Source organism: Palaemon carinicauda, chromosome 39, assembly GCF_036898095.1.
Source record: "Palaemon carinicauda isolate YSFRI2023 chromosome 39, ASM3689809v2, whole genome shotgun sequence".
Taxonomy (NCBI): Eukaryota; Metazoa; Arthropoda; class Malacostraca; order Decapoda; family Palaemonidae; genus Palaemon; species Palaemon carinicauda.
In genome coordinates this window covers 17,836,485-17,861,195 of record NC_090763.1, presented here as the reverse complement: position 1 = coordinate 17,861,195, position 24,711 = coordinate 17,836,485, and the positions used below count along the sequence as shown (strand labels likewise).

Genomic DNA, 24,711 nt, shown 5'->3' with positions numbered 1-24,711 from the left:
CAGGGGTAGAGCACGGTCTTGGCACGTCTCTTCTATGAAGTGCTTACCACTCATAGAGACTCCTCTTCGGAGGATCGCTACTGTTATAGGTCAGCTTGCTGATCCACCGGCCCTCAATGGGCGTCTTCTAGTCTCTTCTACGAAGTGTTCACCTCTCTCGTTCGCGAGAGAGGCCACTCATAGAGATTCCTCTTCGGAGGATCGATCGCAACTGTTAAAGGTCAGCTTGCTGATCCACCGGTGTCTTCAAGTCTCTTCTACGAAGTATTCACCTCTCTCGTTCGCGACAGGGGCCACTCATAGACACCCCTCTTCGGAGGACCATGCAGACCTACCAATCTACCAGCGCAACCTTGCGCTGCAACGTAATCCTTTGGACTTCGGTCCTGGACTCTAACGTGGACCTTTTTAAGGTCCCCATCGGTGGATGCTCGCCCTTCCAAAGGGCATATCCCAGTTCCTGATCGTCCTGCCAACTGACCTACCGATCTACCAACGCAACCTTGAGCTACAACGTAGTCCTTTGGACTTTGGTCCTGGACTCTAACGCGGACCTTTTTACGGTCCCCATCAGTGGATGCTCGCTCTTCCAGAGGGCACATCCCAGTTCCTGATCGTCCTGCCAGCTGACATGCCAACCTACTAACGCTACCTGCGCGCGCACGCCAACAGTCTCCCGTGCACGCGTGCTTCAACAGTCTTCCGTGCGCGTACGCACTCTCTGACAGTCTTCCGTGTGCGCTCGCCCTCCAACAGTCTTCCGTTCGCGTGGGCAGGCGCCGATGATCTCCCGCGCGTGCCCCGATAATTTTCCCCGCGCGCGCCAAGAGTCTTGCGCACGTGTGCCGACGATCTTCCGCGAGCGGGCGATGATGATCTCCCACGCGTGTGCCAATAGTGTTGTGCTGGAGCGCGCGTGCGCCAATAGTCTTGCGCGCGCGAACGCCAACAGTCTTCCGCACGCGCGCGCCAACAGTCTTCCGCACGTGCGCGCCAACAGTCTTCCGCGCTCGCGTCTGCGTGCGCCAACAGCTTTCCGCGCGCGCCAACAGCTTTACGCGAGCGCACGCCAACAGCTTTCCGCCGGCGCACGCCAACAGCTTTCCGCCGGCGCACGCCAACAGCTTTCCACCGGCGCACGCCAACAGTCTTCTGCGCACGCGCCAACAGTCTTCCGCGCGTGCCAACAGTCTTCCGCGCGTGCCAACAGTCTTCCGCGGGCACCAACAGTCTTCCGTGTGCGTGCCGACGATCTTCAGCGCGCGGGCGCCGATGGTCTCCTGCGCGCGCGCCAATAGTATTCCGCATGCGCGTGCCAACAGTCTTGCGCACGCGCACAATCAGTCTTGAGCGCGCGCAATCAGTATTCCGCACGCGGGCGCTGATGGTCCCCCGTGCACGCGAGCGCCGATGCTCTTGCACGCGCGCTTCAACAGTCTTGCGTGCGAGCGCGCGCCCTCCGACAGTCTTCCGTGCGCCCGCTGACGATCTTCCGCGCGCGGGCGGCGATGGTCTCCCGCGAGCGCCCTGACGATTTTCCGCGCGTGCCCTTTGATTTTCCGCGTGCGTGCGCCAACAATCTTGCGCGCTCCAACAGTCTTTCGCGCGCACGGGCAACGATGGTCTCCCGCGCGCGCGCCAATAATCTTCCGCACTCGCGCGACAACAGTCTTGGGCGCGCGCCAACAATCTTCAGCGCACGGGCGCCGATGGTCTCCTGCGCTCGCGCGCCGATGATTTTCCGCGCGCGCCAATATTCTTGCGATCGCGCACACCAATAGTCTTGCGGGAGCGTGCAATCAGTCTTCCGCGCGTGGGCACCAATGGTCTTTCCCGCGCGCGAGCGCCGATGCTCTTGCAAGCGCACCAACAGTCTTGCGTGCACGAGCACCAACAGTCTTCCATGCGCGTGAGCGCGCCAACAGTCTTACGAGCGTTTAAGCGCGACAACAGTCTTCCGCGCGCATAAGCAGTCCAACAGTCTTCCGCGCGCGTTAGAGTGCCAACAGTACCGCCAACAGTCTTTCGCGCGCGTTAGCGCGGGAACAGTTTACCGCGCACGTGCGCCGACAGTCCTCCACGCGCGCATCGACGGCCTTCCGTGCGTGCCGACGTTATTCCACAAGCGGGCACCAAAGGTCTCCTGCGCGAATACCGGTTGGCCTTACGCGCGCCAATGCTTTTACGCTCCAATGATCTTGCACGCACGCTGCCTTCCGCGCGCGCAGACGGTCATCTGCGCGCAAGCGCTGATGGTCATCTGCGCGCAAGCGCTGATGGTCCCCCGCGCCAATGGTCTTCCGCGCGCCAGCAGTCTCCACATAGTACTCGCGCTAATACACCCACCCTTGCACAACCAGTCACACGCTTCGGTGTATTCTAGGGAGAATGCACAAAACTACATAGTGCCTTACTGCGCGCCAGCGCTCTTCCGCACATTCCTGCGCCCTCCTGTGCAGTTACGGTCTCAGATCCAATGCGCCAGCTCTTGCCAGAGTCAGGGCTCGCAGATCCAATGCACCAGCTCTTGTCTAAGAGCCAGCACTTGCCTGCTCTCCAGGCAGAAATTGAGCACCAGCATCATCCTATGTGCCATCGCTCCAGTACTCTCCTACACACTCGCGCAATAGGCAGTAAAAAGGAATAAAACTTTTTGGACAGGTCACCATTGCCCCATTCCTCCCCGCAAACACTTAAACATTGCCACCGGGAAAAGAGGAATAAGGCTTCACAGAAGGATTCAAGATCCCGAAGATTCCATCCTACAAGGGGAATCGAAACGGGGAATCCTTGGTCCCTGTCTCTTCTGAAGTTTCTTTTTTCCTTGACAGACCACCGTCAGCAAACGGGAAAGCATCAACAGTCTGATCTCTTAGATCACTGTTTGCTGATAGCTGGTTCACAGTTTACTCATCGCTAGGTTGCCAATCGCCAGATCGCCAATTGTTAGCTCAATGCTGATCTTTGACCTCTAGCCCCTCCAATGACTAACGATCTCCAATTGCTAGCGTTTCCAATCACCCATTGCTAGTCAATAACCAGTCATCAGCTTGCTGATCACTAGATCACCGATGGGCAGCTCATCTTTCTTTGATCATTTAACTCAGTTCGCTGATCTCTGACCAGCCAGGGCGGACCATAATCAGCTTGCTGATCTCTAACTCACCATCGGCTCACAGACCACCGATTCATCGGTCATCGGCAATTTGCCAGCAGTTCGTGACTCGAACTTACTAGTCAACCGCTTCCTGTAGTTTCCTAGATCAGAAGGTATACAACATACTTCTCGCTACTGGCCGTTCGCCATCACACTAAAATGATCGGAAAACGTTCGACAACCCTCATCAATGGCTTGTCGACAGGGAACTACTTACGAGCACTCTCCGACTGCACAGTAACCACGATACCCCATGGTTAACCATTGATTAACATTCGCCACATTGATTCTATTCTAAGGAATAGCATCAATCCCATCAGGGTGCATGGTAAGGCTAAGCGTTTCCTTCCTTCTATTAGTTAAAGGAATTCTCTCTCAGAGAAGAATTCTTACACTGTGTATCGCGCCTGATCCTTTACGACACGAGTCAAGACTCCAGTGTCGGCAATCTTCCATGCAAAAGGATCACCAAGGAGCTGTCCCTTTGGGTCGATGTCCACACCATGATGGAGTTCGAACAAAGGCTAAGACCTCAGATCTTCATTTGCACACTGGACCTAAAGGACACTTACTCCCAGGTCCAAACCATCCATCTAGGAAGGTTGGAAGATTTAGTCTAGACAAACAAGAAACACCAGTTCAAGGCATTGTGCTTCGGTCTTTCCACTACACCCATCCTGGTCTCAAACCATTGGCTTCTGTCTCCTCTGTCTCGGGACGACTAACTGACCTTAGCAGACTCAGTGGCAACCTTGCATTAACACTGGAACTTCTGAAGTCTTTTTACCAAGATCCAGTGATCAGTGTAAACCTCGGGAAGTCTTCCCTACTTCCCTCCCAGAAGACTGGTGTATCTGGAAATGATTCTAGACACCAATCTCCACAAAACCTTCTCGAAATGACAACGACTCCCATTCCAAGAGACTTGTCGGAAAAAGAAGAGAGGAGGGACCATAGTGCTGCACCACACAACCTCAGCCCTCTGGATAGAGACCAAAAGTACCTTCACTTAAATCTCTTAAGAGATGAAGGCCAACTTTCCGGTCCTTCAGCAGCCTCATCGGTTCCTAACAGACCACTTAGTGATGTGATGGACGACACACCACACACCATATAGACTCACATCGACAAGCAAGAAGGAACTTGCTCGTAGCCTCTTCCCATCTAACAGTATAAACACTAAGATGGGCCAAAGTCCGTTCAGTACCACTATCACCCCGCTTCATTCCAGACTGGAAGAACGTGCTTGCCGACAATCTGTGCACAGCATCTCAGATAAGGTATACCGAATGGACTTTGGATTGCCATGTAGCCGACAAAGTCCTGACTTTACGAGGTCCTCCAACTAGGGGTCTGTTCGCAACGCTCCTGAATCTCAGGCTGCCGTTGCTCACCAGTCCTAGACCCCAAGGCTCTCTGGCAACAACGGTGGGTACAACAATGACGTTTACGTCTCGTCCCTGTTTTATCTGGAGAAGGGCACTCAAGAAGGCTAGAACATCGGTCAACCTTTCAAGGAATCTCCTAGCTCCGCTATGGCATTAGGCAGAACGGTTTCCAAACCTTTTGCAGCTCCTGATAGTCTCTCCAAGAGAAATCTCTCCACATCATACACAACCCACTTCGACACCTACCACAAGCTATAGCTTTACTATGATTGTACACCTGGAGACTACCCAATACCTCTTTGCGAAAAGGTTGTCTATATATCTGAGGAATTCCTCAGCATCAGTCTAACAGGCAGTATAACGTCTTGTGTGGTTGGTGTCATGTGGAAGTGTGTGTCTCCACTCGATACCTCGATTCCAGCAATAGCGGAATCCTCGAGTAAATACAAGAGGAAAAGACCCCCTATTCAGTTCCGACAGGTCAAGATGATCACTTAACCTTGATCCTTTACCTTCAAACTGAAAGAAAGGAACACCCTCTCATCGATAGACTTTTCCTAACTCATACGGACTTACAACTTGCCTTTCCCCAGTCGGAATTGAGACCTTCCTCTCGGAACATGGTTCATATCTCCGATCCCTAAAGGGACCTCCTTATGTTCCACTTAACCATGCAACATATTTTCTCCTGATTTAAGAACACAATGTTCCTACACACTTGGACAGCAACCATACGAGTCAAGGAACTTCATGGTCTCTCTTTCGACATCGCCCATTATTGAGAAGGGCGAAAGACAATGTTCAGTTTCGTCCCTGAGTATGTCGCCAGACACAGTCTCCAGAGGTGACGAATCCTACACAAGTCTCAACTCGGTAACGGACGATCCAGATCATCCGTTACTGTACCCAGGGTAAGGTATGAGACTTTACCTAAAGAAAACGGCAACAGCCCACCCGGGTCCCTTCTCGTCATCAGCACTGCCTTACCTTATTGCCTTATTCTATGTTTGGGTTCCCCCAGGTCCCTCAGTGTGAGGCACCTCGTATATCCACCAGAGAGTTGCTAATGCATCTTCCGGTGTATTTTGCATCTTCCAGTCTTGGATTGTCTGGGATGCATTTTAGGTATTTATCGAGCTTATTCTTAAACACATCTACGCTCACTCCTGATAAGTTTCTTAGATGAGCTGGCAGCGCATTAAATAGTCGCTGCATTATCGATGCTGGTGCGTAGTGGATTAATGTCCTGTGCGTCTTCCTTAGTTGTCCTGGTATAGTTTTTGGCACTATTAATCTACCTTGGCTTGCTCTTTCTGATATTTTTAGCTCCATGATGTTTTCAGTAATTCCTTCTATTTGCTTCCATGCTTGTATTATCATGTAGAGTTCTCTTCTCCTTTCTAGACTGTAGAGTTTAAAAAATTTCAGTCTTTCCCAGTAGTCAAGGTCCTTAACTTCTTCTATTCTAGCAGTTTAGGACCTTTGTACACTCTCTATTTGTGCAATATCCTTTTGGTAGTGTGGGTACCATATCACATTGCAGTACTCGAGTGTACTACGTACATAAGTTTTGTAAAGCATAATCATGTGTTCAGCTTTTCTTGTTTTAAAGTGTCTGAATAACATTCCCATTTTTGCTTTACATTTAGCCAACAGTGTTGCTATTTGGTCATTGCATAACATAATCCTATTTAACATTACACCAAGGTCTTTAATTGCTTCCTTGTTTGTGATTGTCTCGTTATTAGGTCCCTTGTATGCATATACCATTCCTTCTCTGTTTCCATAATTTATTGATTCAAATTTATCGGAGTTAAATATCATCCTATTTATCTCCGCCCATTCATATATTTTGTTTAGATCTCTTTGTAGTGAGTTCCTATCTTCATAACAAGTAATTTCTCTACTTATTCTTGTGTCATCAGTGAAACTTCTCACTACAGAGTTTTTAACATCAGTCTATGTCTGAGATCATAATAACAAACAGCAGTGCAGCTAATACCGTACCTTGTGGCACGCCAGATATTACCTGATCTTCATCTGATTTCTCGTCATTTGCAACCACTATCTGTTTTCTGTTTTGCAGGAATTCTTTTACCCATTTTCCTCTTTCCCACAATATTATGCTTTCTCATTTTTTTTCTCTAATATATTATGGTCTACCTTATCAAAGGCTTTTGCAAAATCTAGATAGATCACATCTGTCTCTTTTTCATTTATCATATTTTTGTATATGTTTTTATAGTGTGCTATCAGTTGAGTTTGTGTACTTTTCCCGGGCAAAAAACCGTGTTGACCTATATTAAACAGATTATTTTTAACCAAATGATCCATTATTTTCTTTTTTATTACCCTCTCATACACTTTCATAATATGTGATGTTAGACTAACAGGTCTATAATTGCTTGCCTCTAGTCTTGATCCACTTTTGAAAATAGGGGTTATATAAGCTAGAGGAGGATCACCGAAACATCATCTCGACATGACAACTCAGTGTCAGGGGCATAGCTATGCCCCTGGTCCTTCTTAGCAGATTACTCTGTGACGCAGGTTTTGCAAGAAAAGATGTGAATGCTTCATGTGACTTTCACATCCTTTCTCCAGCAAGACGTGACCCACAGGAACTCGATAAGATCTCTATCGGTCCGGTGGTGGCTGCACAACAGCTGGTTGTATACCTCAAGCTCCTTATTGGACAAGTAGCAGAAGGTTGAGGGCACTGTTACCCAGTTTTAGTCTGTGTGACTGAAAAGATTTGACTGGCTCTTATTCTTTTCTTCATCCTACCCTCTTGTGGGGGAAGCAGCATCCTGGGTTCTCTGCATAAGATGACCTCAAAACACTGCAGGTAAACCATGCTCCCTTGTGTACCTAGTATTAAGCTAATACTGTTGCGTCCCCATACCATGGCGAGGTGGTATTGGGAAGTCTTGGTTACATCAGGTTTTTCCTACATAGACTCGGAATAACTTTACCTAGATAGTCACACTTCTGCACGTCTCAACACACAGCTTGCGTAGGCCGCGGACCTTGCGTAGCAAGGTTTAGCGAGGGCAGGGACTCTTAATTTTTGAGTACTAACATACTCAGACAAGGAGCCCCCGGGCAAAGCCAAAAGCCAGATTGGCAGGGACGTCCACCCTTCCTAATGGGCGAGTCACCCGTAATAAATAGTGTGCTTTGTATTCCAGTTAAGGAACAAATGGCAAATTCGTAGATAATTTGTATTTTTCCTAACTATACAAACCTTAGCTATTTATACAAACTTGCCCGCCATCCCATCCCCCTTGAAGTCCTACCTCCAAGCAAAGTGACTAAATCACAGGTGTGAGAACGGGAGTGGTAGCAAGCTACCCACCCCTACCCCCACTAACTAGTGGTGTGGGTAGTTAACCCTAGCTAAATTTTAATGGCTCGTCATTTCAGCTTCGCCGAAAGTATAACCCCTAATAAATAGCTAAGGTTTGTATAGTTGGGAAAAATACAAATTATCTACGAATTTGTCATTTACTTGGTAAAAATTTATAGAACAGAATTTTTACATGTATTCTTTTCCAAAGATATTGAGAATAACAGTAAAGAAACTGTTCTATGAATATTTAAAACATATTTCATATATTTTCATATATGAATAGTAAATATTGGTCAATAAAACAAAAAGTAGTTTTAATTTTTCTCTGAAAATTTCCTGTTTTGAAAAATCAGCAATCAAAGTTTTGTTAAGAAATATGATATTTTGATTATAAAATAAATTTTTTAATATACTTACCCGGTGAATATATAATAGCTGACGTCTACGACGGCTCGACAGATTCCAAAAACTCGCGAGCGATCGCCGTGAAGGTTGCGGGTGTGACCACCAGCGCCGACTATCGGCCAGATACCGCATATACTTGTCAATTTCTCCAGTTCTTCTCAGTCCGCTGGGTCTCTATCGGGGAGGAAGGGAGGGCCTTTAATTTATATATTCACCGGGTAAGTATATTCAAAAATTTATTTTATAATCAAAATATCATTTTTAAATATTAAACTTAGCCGGTGAATATATAATAGCTGATTCACACCCATGGTGGTGGGTAGAGACCAGTATTAATACAATAAAGGCGTATATGCTCAAGAGTTTTTTGACAATTATTTCATAAAAAACCAACTTAAGTATAGGTACCTGGTAAGGAAACTGACTCTGATGATTACTTTGCCTCATTAGTCTGCTTTCCTCACAAAGCCCAGCCATCCTCTCAGGATGCTGAAAAACTCCCAGGAGCTGTTATATCCAGGGCGAACACCCCTATAACAGGACCTCATCAATACCCTTAATCTGGGCGCTCTCAAGAAACAACATTTTGACCACCCGCCAAATCAAAAAGATTGCGAAAGACTTCTTAGTCTCCCGTACAACCCAAAATAAGATTAAAAGTTTCAAGAGTAGATTAAAAGGATATTGGGATTAAGGGAATGTAGTGGTAAAGCCTTCACCCACTACTGCACTCGCTGCTACGAATGGTCCCAGTGTGTAGCAGTCCTCATAAAGAGTCTGGACATCTTTCAAGTAATATGAAGCGAATACCGACTTGCCTCTCCAAAAGGTCGCGTCCATAATACTTTTAATGGATCTATTTTGCTTAAACGCTACTGAAGTTGCTATCGCTCTGACTTCATGAGCCTTGACTTTAAGTAAATTACGATCCTTCTCACTTAAATGAGAGTGTGCCTCCCGAATCAAAATTCTAATAAAATAAGACCACGCATTCTTAGACATGGGCAAAGAGGGCTTTTTAACGGAGCACCATAAAGCCTCTGAACAACCTCGTAGCGGTTTAGCTCTGGATAAATAAAATTTAAGAGCTCTAACGGGGCACAGCACTCTTTCAACTTCATTCCCCACAATCTCAGAAAGACTGGGGATATCAAATGTTTTAGGCCAAGGACGAGACGGAAGTCCATTCTTGGCCAAAAAACCAAGTTGAAGAGCGCATACTGCTTTATTAGTGGAGAAGCCGATGTTCTTGCTAAAAGCATGTATCTCACTAACCCTTTTAGCCGAAGCCAAGCACACCAAAAAAGGTGTCTTGAGGGTAAGATCCTTCAGGGAGGCTGAATTTAATGGTTCAAACCTGTTTGACATAAGGAACCGTAGGACCACGTCCAAGTTCCAAGCAGGAGTCGAAATATGACGCTCCTTGGAAGTCTCGAAAGACTTAAGCAGGTCTTGGAGATCTTTGTTATTAGAAAGATCCAAACCCCTATGCCTGAAAACAGAAGCTAACATGCTTCTGTAGCCTTTAATGGTGGATGCAGAGAGGGAGCGACCGTTTCTCAGATAAAGCAGAAACTCCGCAATCTGCGCTACAGAGGCACTTGGAAGAGGAAATAGAGGAGGACTTGCACCAGTCTCTAAATACCTCCCATTTCGACTGATAGATCCTGATGGTAGAGGATCTTCTAGCCCTCGCGATCGCTCTAGCTGCCTCCTTCGAAAACCCTCGAGCTCAAGAGAGTCTTTCGATAGTCTGAAGGCAGTTAGACGAAGCGTGGGGAGGCTTTGATGAAATCTCTTTACGTGAGGCTGTCGCAAGAGATCCATCCGCAACGGCAGACTTCTTGGAACGTCTACCAGCCATAGAAGTACCTCTATGAACCACTCTCTCACGGGCCAGCGTGGAGCAACCAACATCAACCTGGTCCCTTCGTGAGAGGTGAACTTCTGCAGCACCTTGTTTAGGATCTTGAAAGGTGGAAAGGCATAAACGTCCAGGTGAGACCAGTCCAGCAGGAAAGCGTCTATGTGGGCTGCCTCTGGATCTGGAACTGGAAAGCAGTAAGTCGAGAGCCTCTTTGTCAGTGAAGTCGCAAAAAGATCTATGGTGGGTTGACCCCATGTCATCCATAGCTTCTCGCACACAGTCTTATGCAACGTCCACTCCATGGAGATGACTTGTCCTCTTCTGCTGAGGCAGTCCGCCAAGACATTCATTTTTCCTTGCACAAATCTCGCCAAAGGAGGGATGTTACTTGCCTTAAATGGAGTTCCTTCTGATCCGTGGACCAAAGACCCGAGCATTCCAGACTGTCCAGTGGAGCTCCCTAACCCAAATCCGATGCATCTGAATACAACACATGGTTTGGGTTCTTAATCGCAAGAGAAAGACCTTCTCGAAGTCTGATGTTGCTGTCCCACCAAGTCAGACATGTCTAGACTGAGTTGGAGATTGGGAAAGAGATACTCTCTAAGCCCTTCTCCTTGTTCCAATGGTTTAGGTGAAATTGTAGAGGGCAAAGTTTGAATCTCCCCAGAGAGATAAACTACTCCAGCGATGAAAGAGTTCCTACGAGGCTAGTTCAAACTCTTACAGAGCAACTGTTTTTCTCTTGCAAGTGAAGGACTTTTAACAGAGCTTGTTCCATTCTTGTGGGAGATGAAAAGGCCCAAAAAATCAGACACTGTATCTCCATTCCCAAATAAAGAATAGTCTGGGATGGGGTACTGTAAGTTACGACTTCTCTACGTTCACTATGAGACCTAGCTCCTTGGTTAGGTCTAATGTCCATTAGAGGCTCTCCAGACAGCGATTTAATGACGACGCCCTGATAAGCCAGTCGTCAAAATAAAGGGAGGCTCTGAATCCTCAAAAACTGTAGAAAGCTTGCTACATTTTGCAAGGGCCTTGTAAAAACAAGAGGAGCAGGAATGAGGCCGAAGTACAGTGCTTGAAATTGGTACATTACTTTCCCGTCCACAAACCTCAGATGTTGTTGAAAGTTTGGATGAATCGGGATGTGGAAGTATGCATCCTGAAGGTCGAGAGAGACCATCCAGTCGCCTTCCCTTACTTCTGCCAAGACAGATTTGGTAGTCTTCATCGTGAAGTTTGTCTTGACAATGAACACATTGAGCGCACTTACATCTCAAGTACTCCTGCAGTGAACGTGGCTGCCAGATCATAGGAGCCATCCCTGATAGCCTTGTTCCTGCAGTGAACGTGGCTGCCAGATCATTGGAGCCATCCCTGATAGCCTTGTAGGTAGTAGGTTGGCCAGGGCACCAACCACCCGTTGAGATACTACCGCTAGAGAGTTATGGGGTCCTTTGACTGGCCAGACAGTACTACATTGGATCCTTCTCTCTGGCTACGGTTCATTTTCCCTTTGCCTACACATACACCAAATAGTCTGGCCTATTCCTTGCACATTCTCCTCTGTCCTCATACACCTGACAACACTGAGATTACCAAACATTTTTTTTCTCTCTCAAGGGGTTAAGTACTGCACTGTAGTCGGTCAGTGGCTACTTTCCTCTTGGTAAGGGTAGAAGGGACTCTTTAGCTATGGTAAGCAGCTCTTCTAGGAGAAGGACACTCCGAAATCAAACCATTGTTCTCAAGTCTTGGGTAGTGCCATAACCTCTGTACCATGGTCTTTCACTGCCTTGGGTTAGAGTTCTCTTGCTTGAGGGTACACTCGGGCACACTGTTCTCTCTTGTTTCTCCTCCTCTTGTTTTGTTAAAGTTTTTATAGTTTATATAAGAAATATTTATTTTAATATTGTTGCTGTTCTTAAAACAATTAATTTTTTTCCTTGTTTCCTTTCCTTACTGGGCTGTTTTCCCTGTTGGAGCCCCTGGGCTTATAGCATCCTGCTTTTCCAACTAGGGTTGCAGCTTAGCAAATAATAATAATAATAATAATAATGACATAATTGTACAGCAATACATTGACAGCTGGAGAGACCTTCTTACTTAAGGCTCCCAGGGACCAATCCAACAAATAAAAACTTCAAACGCTCGAAAAAACTCCTAACAGGAGATGGTCTAGCTCTGAAGCCGACCATAAAATCTTGGAGCGTCTCATGGCTAGACAACGAGGAGAGTCCACAAGGCTTAAGAAGTCTCCCTGGGCAGAGGCAGGTACTCCCAAGCCGAGAACTTCTCCTCGAGCTTCTCCTGTGCCACACCAGATGCCCGAGCGAGAAGCTAATTAAGAAGGAGGAAAAGCAAAAGCAGACTTTCCTAAACTTCTCCTGGATTCCAACCAGTCTCCCAGTAAGAGCATGGCCCTCTTGGAGGAACAAGAGAGAACTGACTTCGTAAAAGTAGGCGTCGAAGAAAGTCTAGGACAAAATTTCACTAAAGAAATTCATAATTAAAATACAAGGGATTGTTGGACCACCCTAGGTTACTCCTCTTCTGAATGACTCCCCAAAGGTACATTAGTTGAAAGGGGGTCATCTACTTCTTCAGAAGGCACATCATCTGATAAATCTAAAGTCTTGCGAGAAGGAGATTTATATTCAGAATGACGTGAAGGAAAAGCCTGACAGGCTACATCAACTTGTATATGAACAGAAGTTAAAGTTGGAGGGTCGATGTCACGTTGTGACTGCAGAGAATGTTATTCTACTACACGTCGTGACAGACGTAACTGACGTTCAAACGTCCCGTAGTAACAGCGGTGACTGCTGTTCGATGCTATATCGTGACTACGATGACTGACCCTCGACGTCACGTCATGTCTACGGTGTCTACCGCTCAACGTCACGTCGTGTCTGCGGTGTCTGCATCTCAACGTCACGCTGTGACTGCGGTGGCTGACGTTCAAAGCGATCAAAGTTACATCGAGATTTATGCTCCGCATCTCGCTTAACAGCAAAGCTGTCACTAGAGATAACGTCAGCGTGGCGTAACAAAGCTCGTCTAGAAGGTTGAAGACCCGAATCACGTATCCCAGAACCGTGACGTACAAAAAGCAAAGGATCCTTTCGCACAGGAACAGGATCGAAAGCTTCTATTGAAGAAGAAAGCTTTAACAGCATATCTAACTTCGGATCAACCTGTGACTGCAGTGGCTGATGTTCAAACGTCACGTAGTAAACAGCAGTGACTGCTGATCGATGCTATATCGAGACTACGGTGACTGACACTCGATGTCACGTTGTGTCTACGGTGTCTACCGCTCAACGTCACGTCGAGTCTGTGGCAGAAACGTCTGTACATGAACGTCATCGCTATGAACGGGACTCTTATTATGACTACAGCTAGGACGTTGAACTTGTTCTGAAGGAACTAATAAATGCTTCAACCGTCTCGAAACTTTACGCCCAGGCTTTTAAAAAGACGAATCATCGGAAGACGAGGAGAAACTTCGTCTCTCCTGTCTTATGGCAAGGACGTGCTTGCCGAGCAACGTCTGATACCTTTGAGGGAACGTCTGTTCGTTGGTTTACACTCCTCACTCCCTTAGGTCCTACGACATTCCTTCTCCCTGGTGCAGGGGAGCCTGAAAGAGGTCTCGGACTAGGCAAGTGACAAGCACGAACAAACGAACCCTCCGCAACACAGAACATGTTTTTTGCACTTACTTCACTGATATCGTATTTTTCAATAATTTCACATTAAACATGAATAAAACTGATTTCTACCTGAAGCACGCAATTCTCCCTTACATCAAAAGGTTAGAATTGCGAAATGAGTCGTATAATGTAAGCACATTAGTACAAAATGAAACACACATGCAAAAATCAATAAACATATACAGTGGAACCTCTACATCCGATCGTATCTACATCCGAATTTTCCAACATCCGAAGTAAAATTCGAGCAAATTTTTGACTCTACACCCGAATTTTATTTCGACACACGAAGTAGCAATTTTCGTCGTACCGGTTGTATCCGAATTTTTCGACACGCGAAGTACAATTCGAACACGTTCCGACTCTACACCCGAATGTTTTTTTCGACACCCGAAGTAAACAATACTCGTACGCGTAGTCGGTGCTCATAGCGCCTGAAGTGTTTTTTATTTCCGCCGATAGAAGGCAGCACATCGACCTCGGAGGGACGCTCAATTAGCGCGGCTTGGGTCAGTCCTCTGTTCTCGTCGGCTTCGTGCGGTTGTGCTCTTTGCGTTGTGATATTAACTGTGAATTAATCGTGATTTTTTAAGTGCATCCATTAACGATAATTTACGTAAATCATGGGTCCAAAAAGGCTTAGTTTTGCCAGTGGTAGTGGTAGTGGTGAGAAAAGGAAGAAGGAAATGCTTTCTATAGAAATTAAGCAGGAAATTATTGAAAAACATGAGCGTGGCATCCGCGTGAGTGAACTTGCTAAACAGTATGGCCGTAATATGTCGACGATCTCGACAATCCTTAAACAGAAGGAAGCTATTAAAGCAGTGAAACCTTCTAAGGGGATCACTATAATTTCCAAACGCCGTACCCCTATCATAGAAGAGATGGAACAACTTCTACTAGTGTGGATTAAGGATAGAGAGATCGTTGGCGACACCATCACCGAAACCGTTATCTGCGAGAAGGCGCACGCCATCTTTACGGACTTGAAGGAGGAGAGCTCTGTGGGTGATGCTGGGGAGAGTTCAACCGAGCCTTCCTTAGATGATTTCAAGGCATCTCGTGGCTGGTTCGAGAAATTTAAGAAACGGTCCGGGATTCATTCAGTTGTTCGCCACGGAGAGGCTGCTAGTGCGGACACAAAGGCTGCAACTGACTTTGTTAAGAAATTCGAAAATATCGTAAAGGAAGAAGGCTACGTAGAGCAGCAGGTGTTCAATTGTGATGAAACTGGGCTGTTTTGGAAGAAGATGCCGAGTCGAACCTACATCACTGCTGAAGAGAAGAAATTGCCTGGGCATAAGCCAATGAAGGATCGGTTGACTCTTGCTCTATGTGCCAACGCTAGCGGGGACTTTAAAGTTAAGCCCTTGCTTGTTTACCATTCAGAGAACCCTAGGGCCTTTAAAGCACACAACGTCGATAAGGATCAGCTTCATGTTTTCTGGCGATCCAACTCGAAGGCCCGGGTCACTAGGCAATTCTTTGTGCAATGGGTAAACCAAGTTTTCGGTCCTTCTGTGAAGAAGTATCTTCACGAGCAGAAATTGCCTTTAAAGTGCCTGCTATGCCTTGACAATGCACCCGCTCACCCCCCCGGACTTGAAGATGATATCTTCGATGAATTCAAGTTCATAAAGGTGCTGTATCTTCCACCAAATACCACCTCTATCCTCCAGCCCATGGACCAGCAAGTCATCTCTAATTTTAAGAAGCGGTACACCAAGCACTTATTCAAGCAGTGCTTTAATGTCACGCAAAGCACCAACTTAACTTTGCGTGAATTTTGGAGGGGCCACTTCAATATCGTGCACTGCTTAAAGATCATTGATCAGGCTTGGGTGGGATTAACTCGACGGACCCTCAATTCTGCATGGAAGAAGCTGTGGCCTGATGCAGTTTCTCCCCGAGATTTCGAGGGTTTTGACCCCGAACCTGATCCCGTGGTCGGTGCAGCGGAAGCCGTGGAGGAAATCGTCTCCCTTGGCAAGTCCATGGGTCTGGAGGTCGACGCAGATGACGTTACGGAACTCGTCGCCGAACATCACGACGAACTGACGACGGATGAGCTCAAGGAACTCCATGCTATGTCGGAGCACATGAGTGATGACGAGGAAGAGAGCGAGGAGGTAGAACATGTGTTAGGTTCAGCGCAAATAAAAGAGGTGTTAGGAAAATATCAAGACGTGGTCGACTTCATCGACAAATACCATCCAAAGAAATTGCAGGTTTGTCGTGTAGTTTCTCAATTCGATGATGTTTGCCTAACGCACTTTCGAAACATTCTGAAAAGCCGTACGAAGCAATTATCTATCGATGCTTTCTTTAAAAAAACTGCGAAGCGAACTCGCGATGAAGAGGACGTAAGTGAACCGAAGAAAACGGCAAAGAGTGAAGAGGAAGAAAGTGAAACACAGAAAACGGAAAAGAGTGAAGCAAAAGAAATTCAGTCAATTTTAAATGTAAGTGATAGTGATTAAAATTACGTAATCATCAAAAAGAAAAAAAGAAAATGTAAAAAAAAATATAAAATATAAAAATAAAAAAAAAATAAGCTAAGTTATGTTAAAGTTCACTTAGTGTAAGTTAGAATAAGTTACGGTAGTGTTACGTTTATCGTAGTTAACCTCTCTACCTCCTCGCCGTCCGTCCGTCTCCTCTCTCCTCTCTGCGTAGCGAAGACGAACAACACCTGCGCTGGAGTTTCTAAGGTAAAGTGACGCTAAAAACCCGTTTCTTATTTATCATTTTTTGCTAATTCTTCTTATTTACATGTCTATTCTTCTTATTTACATGTCTATTATCTAATTTAGTGTTCATTATTCTCATGGGAAAATTATGTGTAGTAGTTTATTAAGAAGTTATCATAGGTTTTTGGGCTCAACCACGGATTAATCCTATTTCAATGTATTCTTATGGGAAAATTCGTTTCGACATCCGATCAATTTCTACATCCGAAGTTGGTTCTGGAACGGATTAAATTCGTATGTAGAGGTTCCACTGTACATATATATCGAATAAAACGGAAATATATGAAGTTAAAAAGATCAGTGACTGGGGAGGAGACTAAACACTAGTTCCCTACGGACTACGTTTTCAATCTCTCACCGTACAGTGCCTTGGGACGAGAATAAAAACTAAAACGTTTTATCCTCTCTCCCCGTACAGAGACTTGGGACGAGAGTAAAAAAAAACTGAATCGAGAACGTTACTCGCTCCCAAACTCCTTGTACAGAGACTTGGGACGAGAATAAAGATGGGATCGTTCTCTCTCTCTCTCCGTCTCTCTCTCTCTCTCTTGTCACTCACAAGAGAATGGCCCACTCACCCTTCGTCAATAACAGGTTATTTGACTAAAGGAAAAAACTGAAAGGATTAAGAAATTGAAAATTAATAAGTTCCTTTAAATTAGTATCTAAAACACTTCAGTTTGAAAGAAGAATGAACAAAACGTCAAAATCAATTTACTCTTTCTGCAAAGTGAAACCGTGATTCTCTCTTTCTCTATCGTAACGATAGAGCGCAAACTGCGTAGCATAAATAAACCAAACGTTAGTTCATCTTTGAAAAAACAGCACGAAGACTATTCAAAGAATATATTTCTTAAAATATTTTCTAAAAAATATTCATTTCATCACTCTTACAGAGCAACTGTCTTAAACTAAACAAAAATAAAAGTTGAATGGGCTCAACGTTGTTTAACTTCGTTTTCCAAGTTAGGACCGCCTACATAGAATAGGTAAAGGCCGCATATAAACAAAAACATAAAATTTATCTTGATGTTTAGTATAAATGGAAAGCTAATCGAAGAGGCCTAATAAAGGCGGGTGAGATATAAAATATATAGAGGTAAATCTATAAATATCAACAATAATTTATAAAGTGATAAAATAATAGTGAACCCTCGCTACTTCGCGGTTCGACCATCGCGGATTCACCACTTCGCGGATTTTTTCCATAACCCATATATATATACAGTAATATATATATATATATATATATATATATATATATGTATGCATGTATTTATGTATATATGTAGGTATGTATATGTGTATACATATAAATATATATATATATACACACACACACACATATATATATATATATATATATATATATATATACATATATATATATATATATATATATATATATATATATATATATATATATATATATATATATATATATCCAAAGTAGGAAGATGTGATGTAGTTCTAAGGGAAAAGTATGGGAAATATATCTGGGTAATAAGCAAAGCTCTACCTCCAGTTTGTTTCTACATTATGATCAGAGATAAATGTAAACAAAACATTGGTTGCCATTTTTTATCGTGCTTTTTAGCATGTTTAGGAAATGCATGATATAAAATCACCTTTAATATTTGTGCCTGTTTTAGTTTAGGGTACTGTAGTACATGCATTAAGTGTTCTGTACATTAAAGGGTAGTTTGTTAACAGTACTACGTACAAGGGAAGGTTTTAAAAGTCTGAATATACATGTTGAATAAATAGGTAAATATGGTGTCACTACTTCGCGGATTTTCACCTATCGCGGCCGCGACTGGAACCTACCGCGATAAACGAGGGTTCACTGTACTAAAAGCCTTTAACACACTTCCGTACACTGAGGGAAGGGTCGGCCATCTTTTCTCTATGGAAAAACCAGAGATTAAAAAAAAGCAAGGGCAAAACACTTTTCCTCTCCTTTCAAAAGCATTTCTTATGAAGATAGTATTGAATAATCCAACACGGCGAAAGCAATAAAACCAAAACCAAGTACTTCACCAATTCGGTCGAAAACTCGAGGTCATAAAGCGAGCGGAACCAATTTGTCGACAAGACCGACAGAGAAGAACTGGAGAAATTGACAAGTATATGCGGTATCTGGCCGATAGTCGGCGCTGGTGGTCACACCCGCAATCTTCACGGCGATCGCTCGCGAGTTTTTGGAATCTGTCGAGCCGTCGGAGACGTCAGCTATTATATATTCACCGGCTAAGTTTAATATTTAAAAAGTCAGATTTATTTGAGGTTAGTTTCAGCTTTTAGCATTAATCATACCTCGCCCTGAGAATCATAAGGACATAATCATCATATTTCAAGGCTATTTGCTAAGCAGTGATAACCCCCTTTCCTTAAATCCAGAAATATGTACCCAGTATGTTAAATGTACTAGATGCTCACACAAGTATGATATTGCTAGCACAATATATTGTCGGTAGCATACTTTCTCGACAAATTTTACAATTTATTCATATTTAGTTATTGCCTCTGACACTTCATGCATGTTTGAACATAACCATAACATAAACATTGTAAATATATGAATGAGCAAACAAAGAAAGACGATGCATGTAGCCTAGAAAAATGAGCAACAAATTTTACCTTACGATGATATAATACAGTATAGAAAAACCAGTCTCCTATAATGTGTTAGAGAGAATTGTTTATGGAAAATTAATCTAAATATCTTTTCCTCAAACTCTTGGAGAAAAAGTAAACACAGCATGTACTGTACATTGGTCAGAAAAGGGTTGCGTAAGGGACCTGATACGCTTACATAAATATAAGAAAGGAATGTTTTAGCGACAAAATAAATTGTTTTTATGGAGCCTTTGTAGTTTGTTGGGACAGACCAGGTGTAAAATATCAAGTTATGACTGAGGCTTATGCCTCCCGTGAGCCCCCTTTGACTTCTTTATTCTTAGGATACCCTAACACTAAGTCTCAACTCTGTGTTTGCTTCCCAACTGGCTTCACTAATGGTAAGATAATACTATATCATATTGCTTAAATTGTAAAACTAGCTTCACATCGTATTTCAGACAAGAATAAACAACATTCATCCCGTAAAGAAAACCGATTTCAAAAGTAATAGGAAAATTTACACCAGTCCCAAGGAACTATATTCACCCTGTTTTTATTATAAATACTATTTGAAACATTATTCATAGACATTCTCCAAGCTGAAAATTTAATAATCTGTAAAAGAAAGAGAGAGAGAGAGAGAGAGAGAGAGAGAGAGAGAGAGAGAGAGAGAGGCAATCAGTTGAACAAAAGGGGAGATTACCAAGACATCCTATCATGGCGACCAAAAATGACAAATGAACAAGAACACAGAAAAGAAAACAAAAGTGCTTTACCTTGTTATCAAAATACAGCTTCAGACAGCCAATAAAAGATAGATTCATTATCATGGTAACTCATACTCTTAGTAAACAAATTCTCATTCGGATACTCAAAACAAAAATATTCGGGAGTGTTACCATAATTTACATTAGGCAACTGCAGCTAATGTAGGTACTGGGAGTTGCCGTGGCTTTTATTTCTCTCACTGAACAATATATTACATTGTGGTATTATGTAAATGTCTGTATATGTTTGTTGTTATATGTTTTTTTTTGTATGTTTCTATGTTGATATAAAACAATATTTGACTGAGAAGAACTACATTACACTATTTTTTGTTTTTTGCTAAATAGTTAAGTTTGGTCCATGGAAAAATTTTATATTTTACATAATTATATGGGTAAAATAAGGTTTTAAACATTAAAACCTCTCCCAGACAAATAGTTTTATCTTGATAAAATACTGTAAGTAAAGTAATGCAAAGAGTGAATATGTGAGAAGAGATAAACAATTGCACTCTGAAGAGACTTATAGCAGTCCCCCACGTGAAATACTTTACATGTTGTGAATCAAAGTTAAATCTACAAACCTTCTAGCTGTTGCTGGTCACCTGACATCACCATGATGCTACTCTCCCACCCCCAGCCCCACTCCTGAGTTGCGGGTACATCGCCTACATCGGTAACGTCTTTAGTAGGCTGCACATCAGTAGCTTCTTCAGCAGTTGTCTTCTGTAATTAGGTTATAGATTAAATACAGTAGACATTAATCCAACTCAAACTCCTCTTGAGTGAAATATCCTAAGATTAATCTCACGGTAAATGCAGTGTCCTATAATGGTTGGGGCTATCTTTCTTCTGTGGCTACTTACTAAATAATACCACTTTGAATACTGTCATTAAAAGTAGGATTTATAAATTCCAATACAAATATCTTTATCTTAGCATGAAGGGGATCTTGCAACAATGATGGGTTTACCAGTAATCTAATTCTTTGCCATTACACATAATTGTTACAAATACTTTGATCTGCAAAAATCATCTATGAACTACTCAACCAGTACAATACAATGCAGAACTTCATTATTCACGTAATTTTGCAGTAAATATCACAAATTTTAAGTAATTTGTATTTTTCCTAACAGTACTTACCTTGAACTACTTTCTTAGGAGTATCTGGGATCTCCTCCCTAACCGACCAAAAATTTTGCACAGTACCCCCTATCTCCGTTTTCCCTTGTCGGGTCCCTCTGTGGCCGATGGATACATGCCCTGAGGCGACCCGGAGTCAGAGCGTGGGTACACTACTGGGTCTTTGTCGTCAGTAAGCATGTGTGTTTCTACCTCGAACCCCTGTAAGGCCCCCGGGGCAGGATGGGTGGGCAATAACCCGAAAGTAGTTCGAGGTAAGTACTGTTAGGAAAAATACAAATTACTTAAAATTTGTGATTTGTTCCAACACGGAGTACTTACTTCGAACTACTTTCTTAGGAGACTTACACTTTAGGAGGCAGGGGTGGACTTACAGGCCGCAAGACCCACCACTACTATCCTAGGACACGGGACCTAGATAGGCAGCTAGGTCCAGACGACACAAAGAACAGGGTAAGAGAGTCAGGGGAAGCACGCAAAAGACTACCTATTTGTATAAACTAACCTTTATGAATAATCCGGACATGGGCTTCCACACATCCATCTCTCACATGGGAGGGGGGAAGGGAAGGGAAAAGGGTAGCAAGGAAAGGGGAGTAAGGGAGAAACTTGGGTCGCTCGCAATTACTTCCCTCGGGCTACGCGGGGCCGTAGCCCTAAACTTGTTGCAGGGCGGAAATTACTGGTCCAATGGAGAAGGAGTCCAGGGACTTTCTCCTGCAGTCTTTCAAGTAGTGGGCCGTAAAGGTGGACTGCCTGGACCATGTGCCTGCTCGTATGATTTGGCCCACTGCCATGTTGCTGTCAAATACCAAAGAAGTGCTAAGACCTCTAATATCATGGGGTCGCGGGGTCCTCGGGACTGCAGACCCCTCACTTGCCGAAGCCAGAAGGAGATCGTGTTCTTTGACACTGCCTTCTTTACCGGGCCTGAGGAGACAAACAGACTTTTGATGCCCGGCCAGAGTCTGGCTGTCCTGCTAAGGTATTTCCTGACCGTTCTCACTGGACACAGGAGCAAGTCTTCTGGGTTGTCCGAGTGAGCGATCGCCGGGACCGAGAACCCCTCGAACCTCAGGTCTGCAATGGCTGGGTTCTGTGTTTTGGCCACAAACTCAGGCAGAAACTTAAAGGACAGGTCCTTCCATCCTTTCGAGTGCGAGACCTCGAATGACAAGCCGTGGAGCTCACACACGCGCTTGGCTGAGGTCAGAGCCAGCAAGAACACCGTCTTGAGGGTGAGGTCTTTATCTAGGATATCCTTGAGGGGTTCGAAGGGAGGTCTTGTCAAAACTTTGAGAACCTTGGCCACGTCCCACTGCGGGACCCAAGTGGCGCGGGGGGAACAAGACTGCTCGAAACTTCTGATGAGCATGGTAATTTGGCGAGGCACCCAGGTCGATGCCTCTGAGTTGAAAGACCTACCCCAGGGCCGCTCAGACCCCCTTGATGGCTGGAATGGAGACCTCCAGGTCGTCCCTCAGGTGGACCAGGAAGTCTGCAATCTTGTGGACTGATGCATCCAGAGGCCTCAGATTCTGCGTGGCACACCACTTCACAAACGTGGCCCACTTGGCCTGGTACACCACGATCGAGGACTTCTGCAGATACCCTGACATCCTCGAAGCTGTCTTCTCCGAGTATCCTTCTTTCCTCAATAGACGCTCGATAACCTCCACGCTTGTAGCTGGAGGCACCGAGACCAGGCTTCTTCGGTGACTGCTTCGATGCCTTCTTTTTCTTGGTGGCGTGCAACGCCCATTGAAGTTCCGGCCAGGAATCAAATTCCGAACACGTGGAAGCAGGCGAGCACACTCTGCCTCGATACATGGTGCACAATGCGTGCGGATCGATGTTCACCTTCGAGAGCCATGCCACGCATGACTTACCGGCCTTGGCCCCAGGACAACGGCGTTGGGATTCCATAAGGGTGACCACAAGCAACACAAGTAACACAAGGAAGGGATAGAAACGGGAAAACAGAAAGGTAACACGTGGAACACAATGGTGGGTCGGATGGGATATGAGAGAGCGCGGCGAGATGTTATCTACGCCGCGACCAGATGCTTACTGACCACAAAGACCCAGTAGCGTACCCACGCTCTGACCCCAGGTCGCCTCAGGGCACGTATCCATCCGCCACGGAGGGACCCGACAAGGGAAAACAGAGATAGGAGGGACTGTGCAAAATTCTTGGTCGGTTAGGGAGGAGATCCCAGATACTCCTAAGAAAGTAGTTCGAGGTAAGTACTCCGTGTTGGAACAAACCTGGCTTTCAGTGATCGCTGTGCGAGGCTGAGTAGAAACAGGGCTCTTTGGAAGCTGCAAACTGGGTAAGCTCGTGCTACTGCGAGGAGGCTGTGTTGCTACTATATTCTTCTGAGATCCACTTGAAGCCTCGGAAGTATCTGGACAGAAATTAAAAAATACACAAATATCCCAGGTCGATAAACAAGAAAAATATGTGAAAAACAATGGTGGAAACCTGAGATTGCATTGGACACAAAGAAGTAAGGAAGTGTTTCCAAAGTTTCATTAGTTACAGTGCACAGTAAAGTTTTATTCAAAAAAGCCAAAATAACTTACATAAGAAGGAAAGGAAACGCTGAATTTTAAATCAACCAAAAAGTGATCTAATAACAAAACATTTTAATAACTAACAAATTTTATGGATAAAACCCAAGTTATCATAGTTTCCAGTATTCTTCATTTTAAAGTTCACATTGGGGACATGAGGTATTGACAAGTCTTATATCAAAATCTGAACACAGCATGAAACAAACCTTGAGTTTCTTTCTTATTGCCTAATGAGTTATCAAAGAACGAACCCGTGAAAGATCCCCACAGGCTCCCGACCATAGCGGAACTAGACGGTCCTGACTTTCCTCCATCTGGGGGGGAAAAAAAAAAGAAATCAGTAGGTCTAATTTAAAATATAATGGAAAATTATTCATTTACCTCCCTAGCATAAAAAAAATTGTATTTATAATAAACACTACACACTTTACATTCTAAGAGGCCAAACTAACTAATAATGGAACTTCTCATGGAGTAAGTCCAACTATAATTACTACTTTCAAAAGAAAATCTTCACCAAATTCATGCTATCAAGTTTCATTTCACATCTATAATGGCATCAGAACAACCAAATGTTAACCTTGAATAAGGCCTTAAGGGTGCTGAAATAAATTCCACATCCGTGCCAAACAAAAGCAATTTAAGTAAATAAAAATCATTTTTATCAGCAAAGTAATAAGACAAACAATTAAAAGTGATCAATGTAACACTGCAAACCATCCAATAATTCTATCAATAAGAGATTACTGTGACTAAAATCCTTGCAGACAACTGAAAAGAGCATAATATTTATTTCCGTAAATCTCCCCCGATGTTCGTATTGCTTCTTCTCCAGAAGCTTGGTTTAATCGACAATTAAAATCTTTAGTATTTAAAAATTTTCCCCTTTTCTTTTGCTTCAACATATACGTGCCCTTATTAATGAAAAGAGCTCTTTATCAGTGAGTGAGAAGCCTAG

The 24,711-nt window shown here is 44.1% G+C and overlaps 1 protein-coding gene across 11 annotated transcripts in view; it reads right to left on the bottom strand.

The window, feature by feature from the left end:
- Positions 1-24,711, bottom strand: part of LOC137631046 (TATA element modulatory factor-like) — a 194,308-nt gene that overhangs the window by 115,573 nt on the left and 54,024 nt on the right. For 8 of the 11 annotated variants that reach the window (XM_068362625.1, XM_068362620.1, XM_068362630.1 and 5 more), the window contains 3 exons: positions 23,960-24,067; positions 23,445-23,584; positions 20,615-20,756 (listed from right to left, as the gene is read on the bottom strand). In XM_068362625.1, coding sequence (XP_068218726.1) covers positions 20,615-20,756; positions 23,445-23,584; positions 23,960-24,067 — 390 coding nt within the window. The remainder of the gene's footprint in view (positions 1-20,614; positions 20,757-23,444; positions 23,585-23,959; positions 24,068-24,711) is intronic. The other 3 variants (XM_068362627.1, XM_068362628.1, XM_068362631.1) reach the window with 1 other exon arrangement.